The sequence below is a fragment of the Octopus bimaculoides genome, chromosome 11, assembly GCF_046866305.1.
Source record: "Octopus bimaculoides isolate indiv1 chromosome 11, ASM4686630v1, whole genome shotgun sequence".
Classification (NCBI taxonomy): Eukaryota; Metazoa; Mollusca; class Cephalopoda; order Octopoda; family Octopodidae; genus Octopus; species Octopus bimaculoides.
Window position 1 is genome coordinate 17,358,045 of NC_142938.1, and position 25,325 is coordinate 17,383,369.

At 44.2% G+C, this 25,325-nt stretch overlaps 1 protein-coding gene across 24 annotated transcripts in view; it reads right to left on the bottom strand.

Moving 5' to 3' along the window:
• The window catches only part of LOC106881609 (uncharacterized), a 254,873-nt gene that overhangs the window by 64,727 nt on the left and 164,821 nt on the right, over positions 1–25,325 (bottom strand). For all 24 annotated transcript variants that reach the window (XM_089359568.1, XM_089359569.1, XM_089359566.1 and 21 more), the window contains 4 exons: positions 23,004–23,436; positions 20,549–20,817; positions 19,049–19,173; positions 16,707–16,782 (listed from right to left, as the gene is read on the bottom strand). In XM_089359568.1, the coding sequence (XP_089215694.1) occupies positions 16,707–16,782; positions 19,049–19,173; positions 20,549–20,817; positions 23,004–23,436 (903 nt within the window). The remainder of the gene's footprint in view (positions 1–16,706; positions 16,783–19,048; positions 19,174–20,548; positions 20,818–23,003; positions 23,437–25,325) is intronic.

A 25,325-nucleotide genomic window follows, 5' to 3' on the forward strand; every position in this document is an offset into this window, starting at 1 on the left:
ATCAACTTAGAGAGGATGTATGTATATCAGTTTTACAAAGCTAAATGGTGAGGACAAATTGGTTCCATTCTCAGTTCATTTATTAGTTGTCTTTGAAGTGAGGGATAAATTGTGATGTTCCATAGTACCATGTATAATTGTGTGTATGTGTCTAGGGTACAGGCATTACCAAATAACTAAGATGTTTAGTTTGTAATCATTGCTGGATTTGATCCTAAGGTGTGGCATCTTATTACAAGTGTCTTGACCACCTGAGCATGGGAATGAAATTTGATACACAAAAAAATGTGCATAAGCCTACAGGATGGACTGCACATGGACAAAATTGATCCTTTGAATAACAAGTGCAGCTCAAGTGACAGGTTTCCCACAGAGTTCCTACTTATAAAATTTCATTCCCAAAGCCGTTGTAGAAGACACTTTCTCGAGAGGCCATGCTGTGAAAGTGAATCTAAGACCCCATGATAATGAAAAAAAGTTTATTGTGCGTATGTTGTGAGTATTGTATGTCTGTAGGCTACGTAGCATGTGCATGTGTGCTGCATGGCATGTGTCTGTTATATTGCGTGCACCTGTATGCTGTGTTGCATGTCTGTATGGGATGTTGCGTGTATCTGTATGGTATGTTGCGTGAATCTGTATGGTATGTTGCGTGTGTCTGTATGGTATGTTGCGTGTGTCTGTATGGTATGTTGCGTGTGTCTGTATGGTATGTTGCGTGTGTCTGTATGGGATGTTGCGTGTGTCTGTATGGGATGTTGCGTGTGTCTGTATGGTATGTTGCGTGTGCCTGTATGGTATTTTGCATGTGTCTGTATGGTATGTTGCGTGTGTCTGTATGGTATGTTGCGTGTGTCTGTATGGGATGTTGCGTGTGTCTGTATGGTATGTTGCGTGTGTCTGTATGGAATGTTGCGTGTGCCTGTATGGTATGTTGCGTGTGCCTGTATGGTATATTGCGTGTGTCTGTATGGTATGTTGCGTGTGCCTGTATGGTATTTTGCATGTGTCTGTATGGTATGTTGTGTGTGTCTGTATGGTATGTTGCGTGTGTCTGTATGGGATGTTGCGTGTGTCTGTATGGGATGTTGCGTGTGTCTGTATGGTATTTTGCGTGTGTCTGTATGGTATGTTGCGTGTGCCTGTATGGTATTTTGCATGTGTCTGTATGGTATGTTGTGTGTGTCTGTATGGGATGTTGCGTGTGTCTGTATGGTATGTTGCGTGTGTCTGTATGGTATGTTGCGTGTGTCTGTATGGGATGTTGCGTGTGTCTGTATGGGATGTTGCGTGTGTCTGTATGGTATGTTGCGTGTGCCTGTATGGTATTTTGCATGTGTCTGTATGGTATGTTGCGTGTGTCTGTATGGTATGTTGCGTGTGTCTGTATGGTATGTTGCGTGTGTCTGTATGGGATGTTGCGTGTGCCTGTATGGTATGTTGCGTGTGCCTGTATGGTATGTTGCGTGTGCCTGTATGGTATTTTGCGTGTGTCTGTATGGGATGTTGCGTGTGTCTGTATGGGATGTTGCGTGTGTCTGTATGGGATGTTGCGTGTGTCTGTATGGTATTTTGCGTGTGTCTGTATGGTATGTTGCGTGTGTCTGTATGGGATGTTGCGTGTGTCTGTATGGGATGTTGCGTGTGTCTGTATGGGATGTTGCGTGTGTCTGTATGGTATTTTGCGTGTGTCTGTATGGTATGTTGCGTGTGTCTGTATGGTATGTTGCGTGTGTCTGTATGGTATGTTGCGTGTGTCTGTATGGTATGTTGCGTGTGCCTGTATGGTATTTTGCGTGTGCCTGTATGGTATGTTGCGTGTGTCTGTATGGGATGTTGCGTGTGTCTGTATGGGATGTTGCGTGTGTCTGTATGGTATGTTGCGTGTGTCTGTATGGTATGTTGCGTGTGTCTGTATGGGATGTTGCGTGTGTCTGTATGGTATGTTGCGTGTGTCTGTATGGTATGTTGCGTGTGTCTGTATGGGATGTTGCGTGTGTCTGTATGGTATGTTGCGTGTGTCTGTATGGTATGTTGCGTGTGTCTGTATGGGATGTTGCGTGTGTCTGTATGGTATGTTGCGTGTGTCTGTATGGGATGTTGCGTGTGTCTGTATGGTATGTTGCGTGTGTCTGTATGGTATGTTGCGTGTGTCTGTATGGTATGTTGCGTGTGTCTGTATGGTATGTTGCGTGTGCCTGTATGGTATGTTGCGTGTGCCTGTATGGTATGTTGCGTGTGTCTGTATGGGATGTTGCGTGTGTCTGTATGGGATGTTGCGTGTGTCTGTATGGGATGTTGCGTGTGTCTGTATGGGATGTTGCGTGTGTCTGTATGGGATGTTGCGTGTGTCTGTATGGGATGTTGCGTGTGTCTGTATGGGATGTTGCGTGTGTCTGTATGGGATGTTGCGTGTGTCTGTATGGTATGTTGCGTGTGTCTGTATGGGATGTTGCGTGTGTCTGTATGGGATGTTGCGTGTGTCTGTATGGTATGTTGCGTGTGTCTGTATGGGATGTTGCGTGTGTCTGTATGGTATGTTGCGTGTGTCTGTATGGTATGTTGCGTGTGCCTGTATGGTATGTTGCGTGTGTCTGTATGGGATGTTGCGTGTGTCTGTATGGGATGTTGCGTGTGTCTGTATGGTATGTTGCGTGTGCCTGTATGGTATGTTGCGTGTGCCTGTATGGGATGTTGCGTGTGCCTGTATGGTATGTTGCGTGTGCCTGTATGGGATGTTGCGTGTGCCTGTATGGGATGTTGCGTGTGCCTGTATGGTATGTTGCGTGTGCCTGTATGGTATGTTGCGTGTGCCTATATGGTATGTTGCGTGTGCCTGTATGGTATGTTGCGTGTGCCTGTATGGTATGTTGCGTGTGCCTGTATGGGATGTTGCGTGTGTCTGTATGGTATGTTGCGTGTGTCTGTATGGGATGTTGCGTGTGTCTGTATGGTATGTTGCGTGTGCCTGTATGGTATGTTGCGTGTGCCTGTATGGGATGTTGCGTGTGTCTGTATGGGATGTTGCGTGTGTCTGTATGGGATGTTGCGTGTGTCTGTATGGGATGTTGCGTGTGCCTGTATGGTATGTTGCGTGTGTCTGTATGGGATGTTGCGTGTGTCTGTATGGTATGTTGCGTGTGTGTGTATGGTATGTTGCGTGTGTCTGTATGGTATGTTGCGTGTGTCTGTATGGTATGTTGCGTGTGTCTGTATGGGATGTTGCGTGTGTCTGTATGGGATGTTGCGTGTGTCTGTATGGTATGTTGCGTGTGCCTGTATGGTATTTTGCATGTGTCTGTATGGTATGTTGCGTGTGTCTGTATGGTATGTTGCGTGTGTCTGTATGGGATGTTGCGTGTGTCTGTATGGTATGTTGCGTGTGTCTGTATGGAATGTTGCGTGTGCCTGTATGGTATGTTGCGTGTGCCTGTATGGTATGTTGCGTGTGTCTGTATGGTATGTTGCGTGTGCCTGTATGGTATTTTGCATGTGTCTGTATGGTATGTTGTGTGTGTCTGTATGGTATGTTGCGTGTGTCTGTATGGGATGTTGCGTGTGTCTGTATGGGATGTTGCGTGTGTCTGTATGGTATTTTGCGTGTGTCTGTATGGTATGTTGCGTGTGTCTGTATGGTATGTTGCGTGTGCCTGTATGGTATTTTGCATGTGTCTGTATGGTATGTTGTGTGTGTCTGTATGGGATGTTGCGTGTGTCTGTATGGTATGTTGCGTGTGTCTGTATGGGATGTTGCGTGTGTCTGTATGGGATGTTGCGTGTGTCTGTATGGGATGTTGCGTGTGTCTGTATGGTATGTTGCGTGTGCCTGTATGGTATTTTGCATGTGTCTGTATGGTATGTTGCGTGTGTCTGTATGGTATGTTGCGTGTGTCTGTATGGTATGTTGCGTGTGTCTGTATGGTATGTTGCGTGTGTCTGTATGGGATGTTGCGTGTGCCTGTATGGTATGTTGCGTGTGCCTGTATGGTATGTTGCGTGTGCCTGTATGGTATTTTGCATGTGTCTGTATGGGATGTTGTGTGTGTCTGTATGGGATGTTGCGTGTGTCTGTATGGGATGTTGCGTGTGTCTGTATGGGATGTTGCGTGTGTCTGTATGGTATTTTGCGTGTGTCTGTATGGTATGTTGCGTGTGTCTGTATGGGATGTTGCGTGTGTCTGTATGGGATGTTGCGTGTGTCTGTATGGGATGTTGCGTGTGTCTGTATGGTATTTTGCGTGTGTCTGTATGGTATGTTGCGTGTGTCTGTATGGTATGTTGCGTGTGTCTGTATGGTATGTTGCGTGTGCCTGTATGGTATGTTGCGTGTGCCTGTATGGTATGTTGCGTGTGTCTGTATGGGATGTTGCGTGTGTCTGTATGGGATGTTGCGTGTGTCTGTATGGTATGTTGCGTGTGTCTGTATGGTATGTTGCGTGTGTCTGTATGGTATGTTGCGTGTGTCTGTATGGGATGTTGCGTGTGTCTGTATGGTATGTTGCGTGTGTCTGTATGGTATGTTGCGTGTGTCTGTATGGGATGTTGCGTGTGTCTGTATGGGATGTTGCGTGTGTCTGTATGGGATGTTGCGTGTGTCTGTATGGTATGTTGCGTGTGTCTGTATGGTATGTTGCGTGTGTCTGTATGGTATGTTGCGTGTGTCTGTATGGTATGTTGCGTGTGCCTGTATGGTATGTTGCGTGTGCCTGTATGGTATGTTGCGTGTGTCTGTATGGGATGTTGCGTGTGTCTGTATGGGATGTTGCGTGTGTCTGTATGGGATGTTGCGTGTGTCTGTATGGGATGTTGCGTGTGTCTGTATGGGATGTTGCGTGTGTCTGTATGGGATGTTGCGTGTGTCTGTATGGGATGTTGCGTGTGTCTGTATGGGATGTTGCGTGTGTCTGTATGGTATGTTGCGTGTGTCTGTATGGGATGTTGCGTGTGTCTGTATGGTATGTTGCGTGTGCCTGTATGGTATGTTGCGTGTGCCTGTATGGTATGTTGCGTGTGCCTGTATGGGATGTTGCGTGTGTCTGTATGGGATGTTGCGTGTGTCTGTATGGTATGTTGCGTGTGCCTGTATGGTATGTTGCGTGTGCCTGTATGGGATGTTGCGTGTGCCTGTATGGTATGTTGCGTGTGCCTGTATGGGATGTTGCGTGTGCCTGTATGGGATGTTGCGTGTGCCTGTATGGTATGTTGCGTGTGCCTGTATGGTATGTTGCGTGTGCCTGTATGGTATGTTGCGTGTGCCTGTATGGTATGTTGCGTGTGCCTGTATGGTATGTTGCGTGTGCCTGTATGGGATGTTGCGTGTGTCTGTATGGTATGTTGCGTGTGTCTGTATGGGATGTTGCGTGTGTCTGTATGGTATGTTGCGTGTGTCTGTATGGTATGTTGCGTGTGTCTGTATGGTATGTTGCGTGTGTCTGTATGGGATGTTGCGTGTGTCTGTATGGTATGTTGCGTGTGCCTGTATGGTATGTTGCGTGTGCCTGTATGGGATGTTGCGTGTGTCTGTATGGGATGTTGCGTGTGTCTGTATGGGATGTTGCGTGTGCCTGTATGGGATGTTGCGTGTGCCTGTATGGTATGTTGCGTGTGTCTGTATGGGATGTTGCGTGTGTCTGTATGGGATGTTGCGTGTGTCTGTATGGGATGTTGCGTGTGTCTGTATGGGATGTTGCATGTGTCTGTATGGGATGTTGCGTGTGTCTGTATGGGATGTTGCGTGTGTCTGTATGGTATGTTGCGTGTGCCTGTATGGTATGTTGCGTGTGCCTGCATGGGATGTTGCGTGTGTCTGTATGGTATGTTGCGTGTGCCTGTATGGGATGTTGCGTGTGCCTGTATGGGATGTTGCGTGTGTCTGTATGGGATGTTGCGTGTGTCTGTATGGTATGTTGCGTGTGTCTGTATGGGATGTTGCGTGTGTCTGTATGGTATGTTGCGTGTGTCTGTATGGGATGTTGCGTGTGTCTGTATGGTATGTTGCGTGTGTCTGTATGGGATGTTGCGTGTGTCTGTATGGTATGTTGCGTGTGTCTGTATGGGATGTTGCGTGTGTCTGTATGGTATGTTGCGTGTGTCTGTATGGGATGTTGCGTGTGTCTGTATGGGATGTTGCGTGTGTCTGTATGGGATGTTGCGTGTGTCTGTATGGGATGTTGCGTGTGTCTGTATGGGATGTTGCGTGTGTCTGCATGGTATGTTGCGTGTGTCTGCATGGTATGTTGCGTGTGTCTGTATGGTATGTTGCGTGTGTCTGTATGGGATGTTGCGTGTGTCTGTATGGTATGTTGCTTGTGTCTGTATGGTATGTTGCGTGTGTCTGTATGGGATGTTGCGTGTGTCTGTATGGTATGTTGCGTGTGTCTGTATGGTATGTTGCGTGTGTCTGTATGGTATGTTGCGTGTGTCTGTATGGGATGTTGCGTGTGTCTGTATGGTATGTTGCGTGTGCCTGTATGGTATGTTGCGTGTGCCTGTATGGGATGTTGCGTGTGTCTGTATGGTATGTTGCGTGTGCCTGTATGGTATGTTGCGTGTGCCTGTATGGTATGTTGCGTGTGTCTGTATGGGATGTTGCGTGTGTCTGTATGGGATGTTGCGTGTGTCTGTATGGGATGTTGCGTGTGTCTGTATGGGATGTTGCGTGTGTCTGTATGGGATGTTGCGTGTGTCTGTATGGGATGTTGCGTGTGTCTGTATGGGATGTTGCGTGTGTCTGTATGGTATGTTGCGTGTGTCTGTATGGGATGTTGCGTGTGTCTGTATGGGATGTTGCGTGTGTCTGTATGGTATGTTGCGTGTGTCTGTATGGGATGTTGCGTGTGTCTGTATGGTATGTTGCGTGTGTCTGTATGGTATGTTGCGTGTGCCTGTATGGTATGTTGCGTGTGTCTGTATGGGATGTTGCGTGTGTCTGTATGGGATGTTGCGTGTGTCTGTATGGTATGTTGCGTGTGCCTGTATGGTATGTTGCGTGTGCCTGTATGGGATGTTGCGTGTGCCTGTATGGTATGTTGCGTGTGCCTGTATGGGATGTTGCGTGTGCCTGTATGGGATGTTGCGTGTGCCTGTATGGTATGTTGCGTGTGCCTGTATGGTATGTTGCGTGTGCCTCTATGGTATGTTGCGTGTGCCTGTATGGTATGTTGCGTGTGCCTGTATGGTATGTTGCGTGTGCCTGTATGGGATGTTGCGTGTGTCTGTATGGTATGTTGCGTGTGTCTGTATGGTATGTTGCGTGTGTCTGTATGGGATGTTGCGTGTGTCTGTATGGTATGTTGCGTGTGTCTGTATGGTATGTTGCGTGTGTCTGTATGGTATGTTGCGTGTGTCTGTATGGGATGTTGCGTGTGTCTGTATGGTATGTTGCGTGTGCCTGTATGGTATGTTGCGTGTGCCTGTATGGGATGTTGCGTGTGTCTGTATGGGATGTTGCGTGTGTCTGTATGGGATGTTGCGTGTGTCTGTATGGGATGTTGCGTGTGCCTGTATGGTATGTTGCGTGTGTCTGTATGGGATGTTGCGTGTGTCTGTATGGTATGTTGCGTGTGTCTGTATGGTATGTTGCGTGTGTCTGTATGGTATGTTGCGTGTGTCTGTATGGTATGTTGCGTGTGTCTGTATGGGATGTTGCGTGTGTCTGTATGGGATGTTGCGTGTGTCTGTATGGTATGTTGCGTGTGCCTGTATGGTATTTTGCGTGTGTCTGTATGGTATGTTGCGTGTGTCTGTATGGTATGTTGCATGTGTCTGTATGGGATGTTGCGTGTGTCTGTATGGTATGTTGCGTGTGTCTGTATGGAATGTTGCGTGTGCCTGTATGGTATGTTGCGTGTGCCTGTATGGTATATTGCGTGTGTCTGTATGGTATGTTGCGTGTGCCTGTATGGTATTTTGCATGTGTCTGTATGGTATGTTGCGTGTGTCTGTATGGTATGTTGCGTGTGTCTGTATGGGATGTTGCGTGTGTCTGTATGGGATGTTGCGTGTGTCTGTATGGTATTTTGCGTGTGTCTGTATGGTATGTTGCGTGTGTCTGTATGGTATGTTGCGTGTGCCTGTATGGTATTTTGCATGTGTCTGTATGGTATGTTGTGTGTGTCTGTATGGGATGTTGCGTGTGTCTGTATGGTATGTTGCGTGTGTCTGTATGGGATGTTGCGTGTGTCTGTATGGGATGTTGCGTGTGTCTGTATGGGATGTTGCGTGTGTCTGTATGGTATGTTGCGTGTGCCTGTATGGTATTTTGCATGTGTCTGTATGGTATGTTGCGTGTGTCTGTATGGTATGTTGCGTGTGTCTGTATGGTATGTTGCGTGTGTCTGTATGGTATGTTGCGTGTGTCTGTATGGTATGTTGCGTGTGTCTGTATGGTATGTTGCGTGTGTCTGTATGGTATGTTGCGTGTGTCTGTATGGGATGTTGCGTGTGCCTGTATGGTATGTTGCGTGTGCCTGTATGGTATTTTGCATGTGTCTGTATGGTATTTTGCATGTGTCTGTATGGGATGTTGTGTGTGTCTGTATGGGATGTTGCGTGTGTCTGTATGGGATGTTGCGTGTGTCTGTATGGGATGTTGCGTGTGTCTGTATGGTATTTTGCGTGTGTCTGTATGGTATGTTGCGTGTGTCTGTATGGGATGTTGCGTGTGTCTGTATGGGATGTTGCGTGTGTCTGTATGGGATGTTGCGTGTGTCTGTATGGTATTTTGCGTGTGTCTGTATGGTATGTTGCGTGTGTCTGTATGGTATGTTGCGTGTGTCTGTATGGTATGTTGCGTGTGTCTGTATGGTATGTTGCGTGTGCCTGTATGGTATGTTGCGTGTGCCTGTATGGTATGTTGCGTGTGTCTGTATGGGATGTTGCGTGTGTCTGTATGGGATGTTGCGTGTGTCTGTATGGTATGTTGCGTGTGTCTGTATGGTATGTTGCGTGTGTCTGTATGGGATGTTGCGTGTGTCTGTATGGGATGTTGCGTGTGTCTGTATGGGATGTTGCGTGTGTCTGTATGGTATGTTGCGTGTGTCTGTATGGTATGTTGCGTGTGTCTGTATGGGATGTTGCGTGTGTCTGTATGGTATGTTGCGTGTGTCTGTATGGGATGTTGCGTGTGTCTGTATGGTATGTTGCGTGTGTCTGTATGGTATGTTGCGTGTGTCTGTATGGTATGTTGCGTGTGCCTGTATGGTATGTTGCGTGTGCCTGTATGGTATGTTGCGTGTGCCTGTATGGTATGTTGCGTGTGTCTGTATGGGATGTTGCGTGTGTCTGTATGGGATGTTGCGTGTGTCTGTATGGGATGTTGCGTGTGTCTGTATGGGATGTTGCGTGTGTCTGTATGGGATGTTGCGTGTGTCTGTATGGGATGTTGCGTGTGTCTGTATGGGATGTTGCGTGTGTCTGTATGGTATGTTGCGTGTGTCTGTATGGGATGTTGCGTGTGTCTGTATGGGATGTTGCGTGTGTCTGTATGGTATGTTGCGTGTGTCTGTATGGGATGTTGCGTGTGCCTGTATGGTATGTTGCGTGTGCCTGTATGGTATGTTGCGTGTGTCTGTATGGGATGTTGCGTGTGTCTGTATGGGATGTTGCGTGTGTCTGTATGGGATGTTGCGTGTGCCTGTATGGTATGTTGCGTGTGCCTGTATGGGATGTTGCGTGTGCCTGTATGGTATGTTGTGTGTGCCTGTATGGGATGTTGCGTGTGCCTGTATGGGATGTTGCGTGTGCCTGTATGGTATGTTGCGTGTGCCTGTATGGTATGTTGCGTGTGCCTGTATGGTATGTTGCGTGTGCCTGTATGGTATGTTGCGTGTGCCTGTATGGGATGTTGCGTGTGCCTGTATGGGATGTTGCGTGTGTCTGTATGGTATGTTGCGTGTGTCTGTATGGTATGTTGCGTGTGTCTGTATGGGATGTTGCGTGTGTCTGTATGGTATGTTGCGTGTGTCTGTATGGTATGTTGCGTGTGTCTGTATGGTATGTTGCGTGTGTCTGTATGGGATGTTGCGTGTGTCTGTATGGGATGTTGCGTGTGTCTGTATGGTATGTTGCGTGTGCCTGTATGGTATGTTGCGTGTGCCTGTATGGGATGTTGCGTGTGTCTGTATGGGATGTTGCGTGTGTCTGTATGGGATGTTGCGTGTGTCTGTATGGGATGTTGCGTGTGCCTGTATGGTATGTTGCGTGTGTCTGTATGGGATGTTGCGTGTGTCTGTATGGGATGTTGCGTGTGTCTGTATGGGATGTTGCGTGTGTCTGTATGGGATGTTGCGTGTGTCTGTATGGGATGTTGCGTGTGTCTGTATGGGATGTTGCGTGTGTCTGTATGGTATGTTGCGTGTGCCTGTATGGTATGTTGCGTGTGCCTGTATGGGATGTTGCGTGTGTCTGTATGGTATGTTGCGTGTGTCTGTATGGTATGTTGCGTGTGCCTGTATGGGATGTTGCGTGTGCCTGTATGGGATGTTGCGTGTGTCTGTATGGGATGTTGCGTGTGTCTGTATGGTATGTTGCGTGTGTCTGTATGGGATGTTGCGTGTGTCTGTATGGTATGTTGCGTGTGTCTGTATGGGATGTTGCGTGTGTCTGTATGGTATGTTGCGTGTGTCTGTATGGGATGTTGCGTGTGTCTGTATGGGATGTTGCGTGTGTCTGTATGGGATGTTGCGTGTGTCTGTATGGGATGTTGCGTGTGTCTGCATGGGATGTTGCGTGTGTCTGCATGGTATGTTGCGTGTGTCTGCATGGTATGTTGCGTGTGTCTGTATGGTATGTTGCGTGTGTCTGTATGGGATGTTGCGTGTGTCTGTATGGTATGTTGCTTGTGTCTGTATGGTATGTTGCGTGTGTCTGTATGGGATGTTGCGTGTGTCTGTATGGTATGTTGCGTGTGTCTGTATGGTATGTTGCGTGTGTCTGTATGGTATGTTGCGTGTGTCTGTATGGGATGTTGCGTGTGTCTGTATGGTATGTTGCGTGTGCCTGTATGGTATGTTGCGTGTGCCTGTATGGGATGTTGCGTGTGTCTGTATGGGATGTTGCGTGTGTCTGTATGGGATGTTGCGTGTGTCTGTATGGGATGTTGCGTGTGCCTGTATGGTATGTTGCGTGTGTCTGTATGGGATGTTGCGTGTGTCTGTATGGGATGTTGCGTGTGTCTGTATGGGATGTTGCGTGTGTCTGTATGGGATGTTGCGTGTGTCTGTATGGGATGTTGCGTGTGTCTGTATGGGATGTTGCGTGTGTCTGTATGGTATGTTGCGTGTGCCTGTATGGTATGTTGCGTGTGCCTGTATGGGATGTTGCGTGTGTCTGTATGGTATGTTGCGTGTGTCTGTATGGTATGTTGCGTGTGCCTGTATGGGATGTTGCGTGTGCCTGTATGGGATGTTGCGTGTGTCTGTATGGGATGTTGCGTGTGTCTGTATGGTATGTTGCGTGTGTCTGTATGGGATGTTGCATGTGTCTGTATGGTATGTTGCGTGTGTCTGTATGGGATGTTGCGTGTGTCTGTATGGTATGTTGCGTGTGTCTGTATGGGATGTTGCGTGTGTCTGTATGGTATGTTGCGTGTGTCTGTATGGGATGTTGCGTGTGTCTGTATGGTATGTTGCGTGTGTCTGTATGGGATGTTGCGTGTGTCTGTATGGGATGTTGCGTGTGTCTGCATGGTATGTTGCGTGTGTCTGCATGGTATGTTGCGTGTGTCTGTATGGTATGTTGCGTGTGTCTGTATGGGATGTTGCGTGTGTCTGTATGGTATGTTGCTTGTGTCTGTATGGTATGTTGCGTGTGTCTGTATGGGATGTTGCGTGTGTCTGTATGGTATGTTGCGTGTGTCTGTATGGTATGTTGCGTGTGTCTGTATGGTATGTTGCGTGTGTCTGCATGGTATGTTGCGTGTGTCTGCATGGGATGTTGCATGTGTCTGTATGGTATGTTGCGTGTGTCTGTATGGTATGTTGCGTGTGTCTGTATGGTATGTTGCGTGTGTCTGTATGGGATGTTGCGTGTGTCTGTATGGTATGTTGCGTGTGTCTGTATGGGATGTTGCGTGTGTCTGTATGGGATGTTGCGTGTGTCTGTATGGTATGTTGCTTGTGTCTGTATGGTATGTTGCGTGTGTCTGTATGGGATGTTGCGTGTGTCTGTATGGGATGTTGCGTGTGTCTGTATGGGATGTTGCGTGTGTCTGTATGGTATGTTGCGTGTGTCTGTATGGTACGTTGCGTGTGTCTGTATGGGATGTTGCGTGTGTCTGTATGGTATGTTGCGTGTGTCTGTATGGTATGTTGCGTGTGTCTGTATGGTATGTTGCGTGTGTCTGTATGGGATGTTGCGTGTGTCTGTATGGTATGTTGCGTGTGTCTGTATGGTATGTTGCGTGTGTCTGTATGGTATGTTGCGTGTGTCTGTTTGGGATGTTGCGTGTGTCTGTATGGGATGTTGCGTGTGTCTGTATGGTATGTTGCGTGTGTCTGTATGGTATGTTGCGTGTGTCTGTATGGGATGTTGCGTGTGTCTGTATGGTATGTTGCGTGTGTCTGTATGGTCTGTTGCGTGTGTCTGTATGGGATGTTGCGTGTGTCTGTATGGTATGTTGCGTGTGTCTGTATGGGATGTTGCGTGTGTCTGTATGGTATGTTGCATGTGTCTGTATGGGATGTTGCGTGTGTCTGTATGGGATGTTGCGTGTGTCTGTATGGGATGTTGCGTGTGTCTGCATGGTATGTTGCGTGTGTCTGTATGGTATGTTGCGTGTGTCTGTATGGTATGTTGCGTGTGCCTGTATGGGATGTTGCGTGTGTCTGTATGGTATGTTGCGTGTGTCTGTATGGGATGTTGCGTGTGTCTGTATGGGATGTTGCGTGTGTCTGTATGGGATGTTGCGTGTGTCTGTATGGTATGTTGCGTGTGTCTGTATGGTATGTTGCGTGTGCCTGTATGGGATGTTGCGTGTGTCTGTATGGTATGTTGCGTGTGTCTGTATGGGATGTTGCGTGTGTCTGTATGGTATGTTGCGTGTGTCTGTATGGGATGTTGCGTGTGTCTGTATGGGATGTTGCGTGTGTCTGTATGGTATGTTGCGTGTGTCTGTATGGTCTGTTGCGTGTGTCTGTATGGTATGTTGCGTGTGTCTGTATGGTATGTTGCGTGTGTCTGTATGGGATGTTGCGTGTGTCTGTATGGTATGTTGCGTGTGTCTGTATGGGATGTTGCGTGTGTCTGTATGGGATGTTGCGTGTGTCTGTATGGTATGTTGCGTGTGTCTGTATGGTATGTTGCGTGTGTCTGTATGGTATGTTGCGTGTGCCTGTATGGGATGTTGTGTGTGTCTGTATGGTATGTTGCTTGTGTCTGTATGGTATGTTGCTTGTGTCTGTATGGTATGTTGCGTGTGTCTGTATGGTATGTTGCGTGTGTCTGTATGGGATGTTGCGTGTGTCTGTATGGGATGTTGCGTGTGTCTGTATGGTATGTTGCGTGTGTCTGTATGGTATGTTGCGTGTGTCTGTATGGTATGTTGCGTGTGCCTGTATGGGATGTTGCGTGTGTCTGTATGGGATGTTGCGTGTGTCTGTATGGGATGTTGCGTGTGTCTGTATGGGATGTTGCGTGTGTCTGTATGGGATGTTGCGTGTGTCTGTATGGGATGTTGCGTGTGTCTGTATGGTATGTTGCTTGTGTCTGTATGGTATGTTGCGTGTGTCTGTATGGGATGTTGCGTGTGTCTGTATGGTATGTTGCGTGTGTCTGTATGGTATGTTGTGTGTGTCTGCATGGTATGTTGCGTGTGTCTGCATGGTATGTTGCATGTGTCTGTATGGGATGTTGCGTGTGTCTGTATGGTATGTTGCGTGTGTCTGTATGGTATGTTGCGTGTGTCTGTATGGGATGTTGCGTGTGTCTGTATGGGATGTTGCGTGTGTCTGTATGGTATGTTGCGTGTGTCTGTATGGGATGTTGCGTGTGTCTGTATGGGATGTTGCGTGTGTCTGTATGGGATGTTGCGTGTGTCTGTATGGGATGTTGCGTGTGTCTGTATGGTATGTTGCGTGTGTCTGTATGGGATGTTGCGTGTGTCTGTATGGGATGTTGCGTGTGTCTGTATGGGATGTTGCGTGTGTCTGTTTGGGGTGTTGCGTGTGTCTGTATGGGATGTTGCGTGTGTCTGTATGGTATGTTGCGTGTGTCTGTATGGGATGTTGCGTGTGTCTGTATGGGATGTTGCGTGTGTCTGTATGGGATGTTGCGTGTGTCTGTTTGGGATGTTGCGTGTGTCTGTATGGGATGTTGCGTGTGTCTGTATGGTATGTTGCGTGTGTCTGTATGGGATGTTGCGTGTGTCTGTATGGTATGTTGCGTGTGTCTGTATGGGATGTTGCGTGTGTCTGTGTGGGATGTTGCGTGTGTCTGTATGGGATGTTGCGTGTGTCTGTATGGTATGTTGCGTGTGTCTGTATGGTATGTTGCGTGTGTCTGTATGGTATGTTGCGTGTGTCTGTATGGGATGTTGCGTGTGTCTGTATGGGATGTTGCGTGTGTCTGTATGGGATGTTGCGTGTGTCTGTATGGTATGTTGCGTGTGTCTGTATGGTATGTTGCGTGTGTCTGTATGGTATGTTGCGTGTGTCTGTTTGGGATGTTGCGTGTGTCTCTATGGTATGTTGCGTGTGTCTGTATGGGATGTTGCGTGTGTCTGTATGGTATGTTGCGTGTGTCTGTATGGGATGTTGCGTGTGTCTGTATGGGATGTTGCGTGTGTCTGTATGGGATGTTGCGTGTGTCTGTATGGTATGTTGCTTGTGTCTGTATGGGATGTTGCGTGTGTCTGTATGGGATGTTGCGTGTGTCTGTATGGGATGTTGCGTGTGTCTGTATGGGATGTTGCGTGTGTCTGTATGGGATGTTGCGTGTGTCTGTATGGGATGTTGCGTGTGTCTGTATGGGATGTTGCGTGTGTCTGTATGGGATGTTGCGTGTGTCTGTATGGGATGTTGCGTGTGTCTGTATGGGATGTTGCGTGTGTCTGTATGGTATGTTGCGTGTGTCTGTATGGGATGTTGCGTGTGTCTGTATGGGATGTTGCGTGTGTCTGTATGGGATGTTGCGTGTGTCTGTATGGGATGTTGCGTGTGTCTGTATGGGATGTTGCGTGTGTCTGTATGGGATGTTGCGTGTGTCTGTATGGGATGTTGCGTGTGTCTGTATGGGATGTTGCGTGTGTCTGTATGGGATGTTGCGTGTGTCTGTATGGTATGTTGCGTGTGTCTGTATGGTATGTTGCGTGTGTCTGTATGGGATGTTGCGTGTGTCTGTATGGGATGTTGCGTGTGTCTGTATGGTATGTTGCGTGTGTCTGTATGGGATGTTGCGTGTGTCTGTATGGGATGTTGCGTGTGTCTGTATGGGATGTTGCGTGTGTCTGTATGGGATGTTGCGTGTGTCTGTATGGGATGTTGCGTGTGTCTGTATGGGATGTTGCGTGTGTCTGTTTGGGATGTTGCGTGTGTCTGTATGGTATGTTGCGTGTGTCTGTATGGTATGTTGCGTGTGTCTGTATGGGGTGTTGCGTGTGTCTGTATGGGATGTTGCGTGTGTCTGTATGGTATGTTGCGTGTGTCTGTATGGGATGTTGCGTGTGTCTGTATGGTATGTTGCGTGTGTCTGTATGGGATGTTGCGTGTGTCTGTATGGTATGTTGCGTGTGTCTGTATGGGATGTTGCGTGTGTCTGTATGGTATGTTGCGTGTGTCTGTATGGTATGTTGCGTGTGTCTGTATAGGATGTTGTGTGTGTCTGTATGGTATGTTGCGTGTGTCTGTATGGGATGTTGCGTGTGTCTGTATGGTATGTTGGGTGTGTCTGTATGGTATGTTGCGTGTGTCTGTATAGGATGTTGCGTGTGTCTGTATGGTATGTTGCGTGTGTCTGTATGGTATGTTGCGTGTGTCTGTATGGGATGTTGCGTGTGTCTGTATGGGATGTTGCGTGTGTCTGTATGGGATGTTGCGTGTGTCTGTATGGTATGTTGCGTGTGTCTGTATGGGATGTTGCGTGTGTCTGTATGGGATGTTGCGTGTGTCTGTGTGGGATGTTGCTTGTGTCTGTGTGGGATGTTGCTTGTGTCTGTATGGGATGTTGCATGTGTCTGTATGGGATGTTGCGTGTGTCTGTATGGTATGTTGGGTGTGTCTGCATGGGATGTTGCATGTGTCTGTATGGTATGTTGCGTGTGTCTGTATGGTATGTTGCGTGTGTCTGTAAGGTATGTTGCGTGTGTCTGTATGGTATGTTGCGTGTGTCTGTATGGTATGTTGCGTGTGTCTGTATGGGATGTTGCGTGTGTCTGTATGGTATGTTGCGTGTGTCTGTATGGTATGTTGCGTGTGCCTGTATGGGATGTTGCGTGTGTCTGTATGGTATGTTGTGTGTGTCTGTATGGTATGTTGTGTGTGTCTGTATGGTATGTTGGGTGTGTCTGTATGGTATGTTGCGTGTGTCTGTATGGGATGTTGTGTGTGTCTGTATGGTATGTTGCGTGTGTCTGTATGGTATGTTGCGTGTGCCTGTATGGGATGTTGTGTGTGTCTGTATGGGATGTTGTGTGTGTCTGCATGTTATGCTGTGTATGTCTGTATGTTAAGTTGTGTGAATGTTGTGTGTTGTATGTATGTATGAGCACTTACATCACTGGCAGGCAAACTGTCATTTTCTGTACCATCATCTGTGGAATTAAAATTTTTAAAACTCTTCCGTTTCTCTCTGAAAATATAGAAGCATAAAAAAAATTAAAGACGAGTGGTAGAAATATTCAATGAGAAATGTTCTTCCAATTGTCTTGAATAACACCAGGTGCAAATTCACATTGGATAAAAATTAAAATACACAAACAGGAAGATAAAGATTTGGGTACAAATTGAAGTTTTATTAAGTGGCTGATGGAGTGGTTCACTAATTTGTGCCTGAAGATAGAAGAGACACCAATGTCTTCAAGAATATATTTTATATTTTTTTTATCTTTTAGCTTATACTCGTTTCAATCATTGGATTGTGGCCATGCTGCAGCATCAACTTGAAACATTTAGATGAACAAGTTGGTCTCAGAGCTTATTTTTTAAGTCTGTTACTTATTCTATCAGTTACTTTTGTTAACCTACTAAGCTACAGGAATGTAAACAAACCAACACTAGTTGTCAAGCATCACACACACACACACACACACATGAAGGGCTTTCACACAGGTTTTGTCCAACAAATTTTCTTACAAGATCAGCTGAACGGTGCCATACAGTGGAATTGAACCAACAACCACATGGCTGCAAGGTAAGCTTCTTAACCACAAGGCCAGGTCTATGCCTATGTTTATTAAGACTCAGATATTATTTTTACAAAATTTTAAATACAAACATCTGTGCTTGTTCAAATTTCACCAAAGTCAACTTGGCAGTTCATCCCTCCAAGGTCAATAAATAATGTAGCAGTCAAAAAATATCGGGATCAATGATATCAATGAATGCTTCTCAAAATTGCTTGCCTTGTATCACATCTGATTTTACTTACACTGAGGTTGGTCAAGAGTCCTAGGACTCATATGGCTAGAGCTTAACCCAGTTTCTACGGTGTGTAAGTGACTGAGATTGCAACACACCACACCTGGGCAAGATGCCAGTCTGTCAAATGGCCAACTTCCCAGTTACTGCTGAAGCTAACTCACAGCTGAGTAAAGTGGAGTAACATGAAATGAAGTATTTTTCTCAAGAGCACAATATGCTGCCCCTTCAAGAAATTGAAACCATAATCTTACAATCATGAGTGCAACACCCGAACCACTAGGTCACATGCCCTCTCTATCTAATACTAACCCCTCCAAAAAATTTAATGAGTAAAAATAAAATGTAATTTTTTTCAATACATATGCTGTCATTATTTGAATGTACTTTGCACTGCTTACTATTATTACAAAGCACTAATATCTGAAAGAATTATGTTGCTATGTAGCAATACATGTTAATATTGTTTTCTATAGCAGTTCATTTCTTAGCCTAATCCTTATAGGATTTCATCTTTTATTATATAATCTACAGATCAGTCAGCATATGACACATTGAGCATATGACATACTGGTCGCAAATAACTTACTGCAAAGCAAAATTGAAAGAAGAAAAGGAAACACCTACATAGGAATGTATGCTGAATAATCATTGATAAGTTGGTAGTTTCAAAACAAGCAACCAAAAGTAATAAAAATAGTGGCAATTGTTTGGTGCTTTCGTACATGGGATGGAGGGAGAATGAGGGGGAAAAGGTGCACAAGGAAATAAGGGCATAGTAAACACATTTATAGATAGTCAACTGAAGAGGTTTTGATTTTGAGTTATGAAATAAAAACAAGAAAAATTGAAGCAATTTCACAAATTGTCAGATTGTTACAAAACAAATATTAGTGTGTTGTGGTTTCCGGGGCAAACCACAATCCACTAAACCAAGCCCCTCTTGAGGGGCTTAAGGGTTAATCAATTCCTTAGACCCCAAAACTTGTCTGGTGCTTTATTTTATTTACAGGAGAGGAACAAAAGGCAAAGCTGACTCTCGCAAGATTATTACCATTAATACCAACATAAAATAAAAAACAACAAAGTTCATTTCACAACCATTTTATTTCAGGCTCAATTCCAATGCACAACAGTTTGAGCTAATGTCTTTTGTAACAGACCTGAGCTGACCAAAGCCTTGTGAGTGAAATATAATAGATGGAAACTATACAGAAGCCTATAAGAACAGTTCATGTTCTTGGGTGAAAGACTAGTTTAACATTAACAGTTGGCTGATGACCTTTGAGTGTTTTTAACATGGCCCACTCTGTTGCTAGAATTTAGGACAGCTCTCTGGTTTGAAGATAATTTCCATATTACCATCCTTCCTCTCTTTGGTCATGGAGCCCCAAGATAAGATAATGGATGTTGCCATTCTTTCTCTGGGTCATGTATAAAAAATAAATAAATGAATAACAAGTAGAAGTAATATTTACCTGTCTTCAACCATTTCTTTGAAAGTCTTCACAGAACGTTTAGTTACCTGAGACGTCTCATCTGGCTCTTCAAGTGCTGATAGAGACTTCCTACTCTGTCTCCGAAACTTCCAGGAAGCAAGGTTCTGCAAGCAATATGTGAAGATAATCATTAAAGACAGCAACATCAGTGATGAAAATGAGAGTGAAACAGGCTAAACATCTAGCTGAATTTAAGTACGTCTCTTTTATGCTCCCGTTTCAAATTATACTGAAGAGGGCAGAGTCAACACTGCCTTTCATCTTTCCAGATTCAATAAAACTATGTACCAGTCATATGATAGGGTTGATATTTATCAAAAGGATGTGCTATAATACTATTCCACATATACAAAAACAGCCATACCACCAATCCAACATACCTCCATCATCAGCTGCCCCACTGATATCACTATTGTTTCGACACCTGGGCAGTACCATTCAATCCGGTGGTGTCAAGAGCACTAAAATAAGTGTTGTTTGAGAACAAACATACCAAAGAAACCACAACTTTCAAACACATTTACCCTGTGTACAACCGTATCAGTAAATAAATTCAATAAGTAAATCACAACCAACTCTAAAATACGTAACTAAACAGCAACCAATCCATTTAGTCATAGAAAAATTATATTCCCTACCATCTTCCATAGTATAATATGTTGCCTTCCTGGCACTTGTGCCGGTGGCATGTGTAAAGACATTCGAGCGAGATTGTTGCCAGTGCCGCTGGACTGGCTCCTGTGCAGGTGGCACGTAAAATACACCATTTTGAGCGTGGCCGTTGCCAGTACCGCCTGACTGGCCTTCATGCCGGTGGCACGTAAAAGCACCCACTACACTCTCGGAGTGGTTGGCATTAGGATGGGCATCCAGCTGTAGAAACTCTGCCAAATCAGATTGGAGCCTGGTGTAGCCACCTGGTTCACCAGTCCTCAGTCAAATCGTCCAACCCATGCTGGCATGGAAAGCGGACGTTAGACGATGATGATGATGATGATATATATATATATATATATATATATATATATATATCATCATCATCATCGTCGTTTAACGTCCGCTTTCCATGCTAGCATAGGTTGGACGATTTGACTGAGGACTGGTGAAACTAGAAGGCTACACCAGGCTCCAATCTGATTTGGCAGAGTTTCTACAGCTGGATGCCCTTCCTAACACCAACCACTGAGAGTGTAGTGGGAGTGTATATATATATATATATATATGTATATGTATGTATATATATATATATATATATATATATATATATATATATATATATATATATATGTATGTATGTATGTATATATATATACATACTCATATGCACACGTACATACACAAGCAGTGCTCCAGTATAGCCACAGTCAAATGACTGAAAGAGATAAGAGAATAAAAACAAAAAGAATAAGAGAACAAAAATATGTGGGTAGGTGGATGCAGGATTCTAGAAAGGAATCACTGTGCTCATTCCCAACTTACTTGGGACCAGTCTTCTTCAGTATCCAAAGAAACACTTTGACGAGTAACCTTGTTCTTCTCACATAGTGATATTTGTTTCTGGGCTGTCACTACCAGTGGGTTTGATTTTGGTTTGATGAACTGCAGTGGGTCATTGGAGCCGACAGATGTTCCCCGCTGCATTGATTTCCGCTGGGTGGAGCCCTCCACACTTCCAGATGACTGGCATGAATGACTGCTGGAGGACATGGCGTCAGCACTGTCAGCTGAAGCTGGGGACTTTCTGGTATCTGTCGGGATAGACAATAATTTGGTGATAAACACTAGCAGAAATAGACATGCAGAATGCAAGAAGAGAGAAGATATAAAAAGGAGGAGGAAGAAAAAGATGAAGAGGAAGGGAAAAATTTGATACAAAAGCAACAAAAACAAACAAGGAAAATGCAAAAGAGCAGGATGGGGCGTGGAGTTGATGTAGAAATGGAGATATATGTGAAACAAGTTGAGATTTGCTTCTGATATTGATACAGTATGCAAAGAGTTGTTGGTGTGATATCTTGCGCAGTGCTGTCGCCATAGAAACACACTTTGTCAGTCTTGTCTCTATTTAACTGGTAACAGAAAGAGCAATCAGTCATAAGAAAAAAAAATCCACAAAAAAGTATGTTAAGAAGTACGTAAAGGTAAATATTAAAAAAAAATATTTCATCATAACACTACTTTAGATTAGCTTTCTTTAAAATGGATAATAATTGCTTTTGATTTAAGCAAAAGATCAGCAATTTTGAGACAATGTGATGAGTTGATACCACTGATATCAGTACTTGACTGACACTTTATTTTCTGGAGCCTGGAAGGATGAAAAGGCAATCCTTCTGCAAATGCATGGGATGTTGTAGATGCAGTACTTATAATCTAATCATTTCTGCACAGGTTTAATAAAATGACTGTCATTATTAAGCTGGTGTTTGGACTTGAAATTGTGATGAAGGTTTAAATTCAGATGACTTTAAGCCAGGAAGTTTGTACCATAGAACAAAGAGCAGTCTCAAGCAGGTTGGCATCAAAAGATTTAAGTCAGACTCTTATTTTAGCAGTCTCTTTTAACCAAACTGCTAAGATAAGGTATGCAAGCAAACCAAAACAGTCATCAAGAGAAAATCACAAAGACACACACATAAAATGGGCTTCTGCACAGTTTCCCTCTCCCAAAGTTACTCACAAGGAATTGGTCAGCCTTGGGCTAAAGTGGAAGACACTTGCACAAGGCATTGCCCAGTATGACTGAACCCAAAACCACATAGTTGTGAAACAAACTTCTTAATCACACAACCAAGCCTCTGTTTATGTATTGGACTGTACTTTTAATTGGTGGCTCAGTAAAATATATCTGTTTCAACATCAAATATGTCAAAGGTACTAAGTTAATAGTTGAATAAACTGTCATTATTCTATGACAATACTTTCTAAATATAACTTTTGCTTTTCTTTTTCTTTGTGTATTTTAGGTTTTGCATTGAATATTACAGTTTATAAATACTTCATTATAATAATAAAAAACAAAACCATTTAACAATAAAAAAAAGCCTATTTTCTGACAGAATTACTGAAAACCATTTGGTTTCTACATCATATGAATTTTTCTTTCTTTTCACTTCTCTTTCACACTTTTTATTTGTGTGTGTGTGTGTGTGTGTGTGTGTGTAAGTGTGAGTGTGTGCAACACATATTGTTTTTTTTCCTTTGTTCCTCCCTCGTGAAACCAATTCTTGTTGAAACTGAAAAAATTTCAAAGTCAACCATATTTGTCAACCCAAGTAGGTAAAAAAGTGAAAATATTCCAACTGAGACAAGACCATCCAACATTCTTTTTCCTTTTACAGACATAGTGTTTCTAGGAATGCCTGAATCAACATCTGTTTTTCAAAATGGTAGGGTAGGAGTTCTCAATCATTTTTTTATCTATGGATCCCTTTGATTACGATTTTATTCTGGTGGATTCCCATCGATATTTGATGTTTAATAACTAGCTTTATAGCTATTTCTTTTAAAATTCCTATTTTGTTTTTCACATATTAACTTGTGTAGGCTGAACAGTGTAAACTGTTAGAGAAAGAAATCTCGCTGTTTCTTGCAATACGTACCAAAATTTTCTCAAGGGCCCTTAAAATACTATTGTGGATCCCTAATTTACTATTTTGTTGTGTGGACCCCCAAAAATCTTATATGGACTCTCAGAGGCCATATGGACCTTGGTTGAGAACCACTGTTATAGGGGGAGATTTGGCTGCTATTTCTAGCTGGTCTAGTAACCACATAAAGCCTTCCTTGATAGATTCTTATTTTCTCCCCAAACCATCCCTCCTCCATCAGAATGGAATTATGAAAGTAGTCTCTCCTCTCACACACACATTAAAAAATATAGTTTCAGGACCACCATAGCCATGAAAAAGGGATAGGGGAAATCGAGTCTTACCGTCATACAGGTTTGGTGTGCTATGATAGATGTCGCTGTCAAAGCTCTTTGACTGCTGTAGTGAACTCAAGCTGTCTCCAAAGTGGTATATTCCAGATGTTGTGGAAGGCATTCCATCACTGCATATGCTCTGGTTGTCATCAGAACCCTTGGAGCCAATCGATTCATAAGAGCTGTCACCAATGTGCTGGTCGTCGTCGGTGTACCGGCTCCCAATACCACTACTTCCACTGAACTGATCAGACTTTGAGAAATATTTGTTGGATTGCAATCGCTTGCTCTCCCACGAGCTAGAATATGCTGAGGTCTTCTCCGGGATCAGGTCAACGTGCTGATGTTCAAATAAACCAGCAAATGCGTTTGGGTCAATTTGGGGTCCCTTGAAATTCAATGCAATGACACTTTTGCCCAAAAAAAATATCGTTACAGCAACCTTTGAGGAAAGATAAAAGAAACAAAAAGAAAATGAAAAAGAAAAATAAGATGTTGTTTAATGTATCATAGAGATGGATTCACAGAACATACACATGGATTAAATGAATCATAGAAGTGGGATAAATAAAACCATAGAAGTGGGATAAATAAATCATAGAAGTGTATTAATGAACAAATAAAGGCGTATTAATGAACCATAAAGGTGTATTAATGAACCATAGAGGTGTATTAATGAACCATAAAGGTAGATTAATGAACCATAGAGGTAGATTAATAAACCATAAAAGTAGATTAATGATTCATAATGGCAGATTAATGATTCATAATGGCAGATTAATGATTCATAATGGCAGATTAATGATTCATAATGGCAGATTAATGATTCATAATGGCAGATTACTGATTCATAATGGTAGATTAACGAATCAGAGGTGGGTTGATGAATCAGAGGTGGGTTGATGACTCATAGTTTGATTAATAAATCATAGACGTGGATTACTAAATCATAGAGGTGGATTAAATGTTGATTTCTAACATAGGTACAAGGCTCAAATTTAATTGACCATAGGAAGGATAAAAGGGAAAGTAGACCTCAAGTAGGATTTGAATGTAAGAGTCATAGCTAAGTGCTGCAAAGCATTTTGTTTGGTGTAATTTGAACATTTGACTTATTTCTAGCAGGTCAAACAACCACAAAGTGGCTTCCTTGTTGGCTCATGTAGAATAATGTAGTATAGGAAAATGTCCTTCGTTTTGGTTTCAGTCCTACTGCATGCTACCTAGGGTGAGTGTCTTATACAATAACCTCCAGCCAACCAAACTCTTGTGGGTGGATTTGGTAGATAGAAACTGAAAGATCCCTGTTGTGTATGTGAGATCATTATCATTTTTTGTGTCCATTTTCCATGCTGGCATAAGTTGAGTGGTTTGATAAGAACTGACAAACCGTGGACTGCACTGAACTCCTGACTGCTTTGGCATGGTTTCAACAGCTAGATGCCCTTCGGGTGCTTTTTCTTATAGCACCAGCACAAGGAGGGTCACCAAGTAACTCCCATGACAAGACCTCTCAATAGAGTGATGCTACAGTAAGGTGGGAGGCAGCTTTATGCTATGGGATGAAAGGTTAAAGTGAGGAAGAAAGGGACAGAACAAATCAAGTTTCTTGCTGTAGGGGAGTTTCATAGAAACTCACATTTCAGAAGAGAGAGTGAAAGAGGCTGAGGTGGTGCCGGAAAGAGCTGAGGTGTTAGAGTAAATCTTCAAGATATGAGGTGAGTAGAAATGGGAGGGGACAGAAAAACAGGAAGTGTGAATGGGTAGAGGTGGCAAGAATGTATGGGAGAATGAGGGATGGCTAGAGGTAGAGAATGGGTGAGAGGGTGAATATCATGGAACACAACTGTCAAGAAGTGATAAGTAGGGGACATAAAGAAGAGAGACAACTGTAGAAATAGGGTAGGCTTCAGGTGGGGAGGAGGCTGAGGTGTGACCAATGAGCTGGGGGACATACGGAGGGGGGGGGGGGGGGGGAAGATGACTGACTGCAGAAAATGGAGTGGATGGCAGTGAAGAGAAGTAGAATAGTAATAATATGGTATTCAGAAGAAGAGAGAGAGATAGAGAGAGAAGATGGGTAAAAGAGAGAGAGAATGATGACATGTTGTTAGGTAGGTTGCAAGAGTGTAAGGCAGATATAACAAATGGGGGGAGAGGGAGACTTACGGTAGTGGAGAAGAGATAATTTGGTGGCATAGGCAGGGAATCAATGTAAAATGTGGGTGGAGAGGACAGTATTAAGAATGAAAAATGAATAACAAGTGTGAAATGGTTCCAGGTGATAAGAGGACTAAGTTGTATAAAGGAAAAGCTGGTATAGTCTGCAGT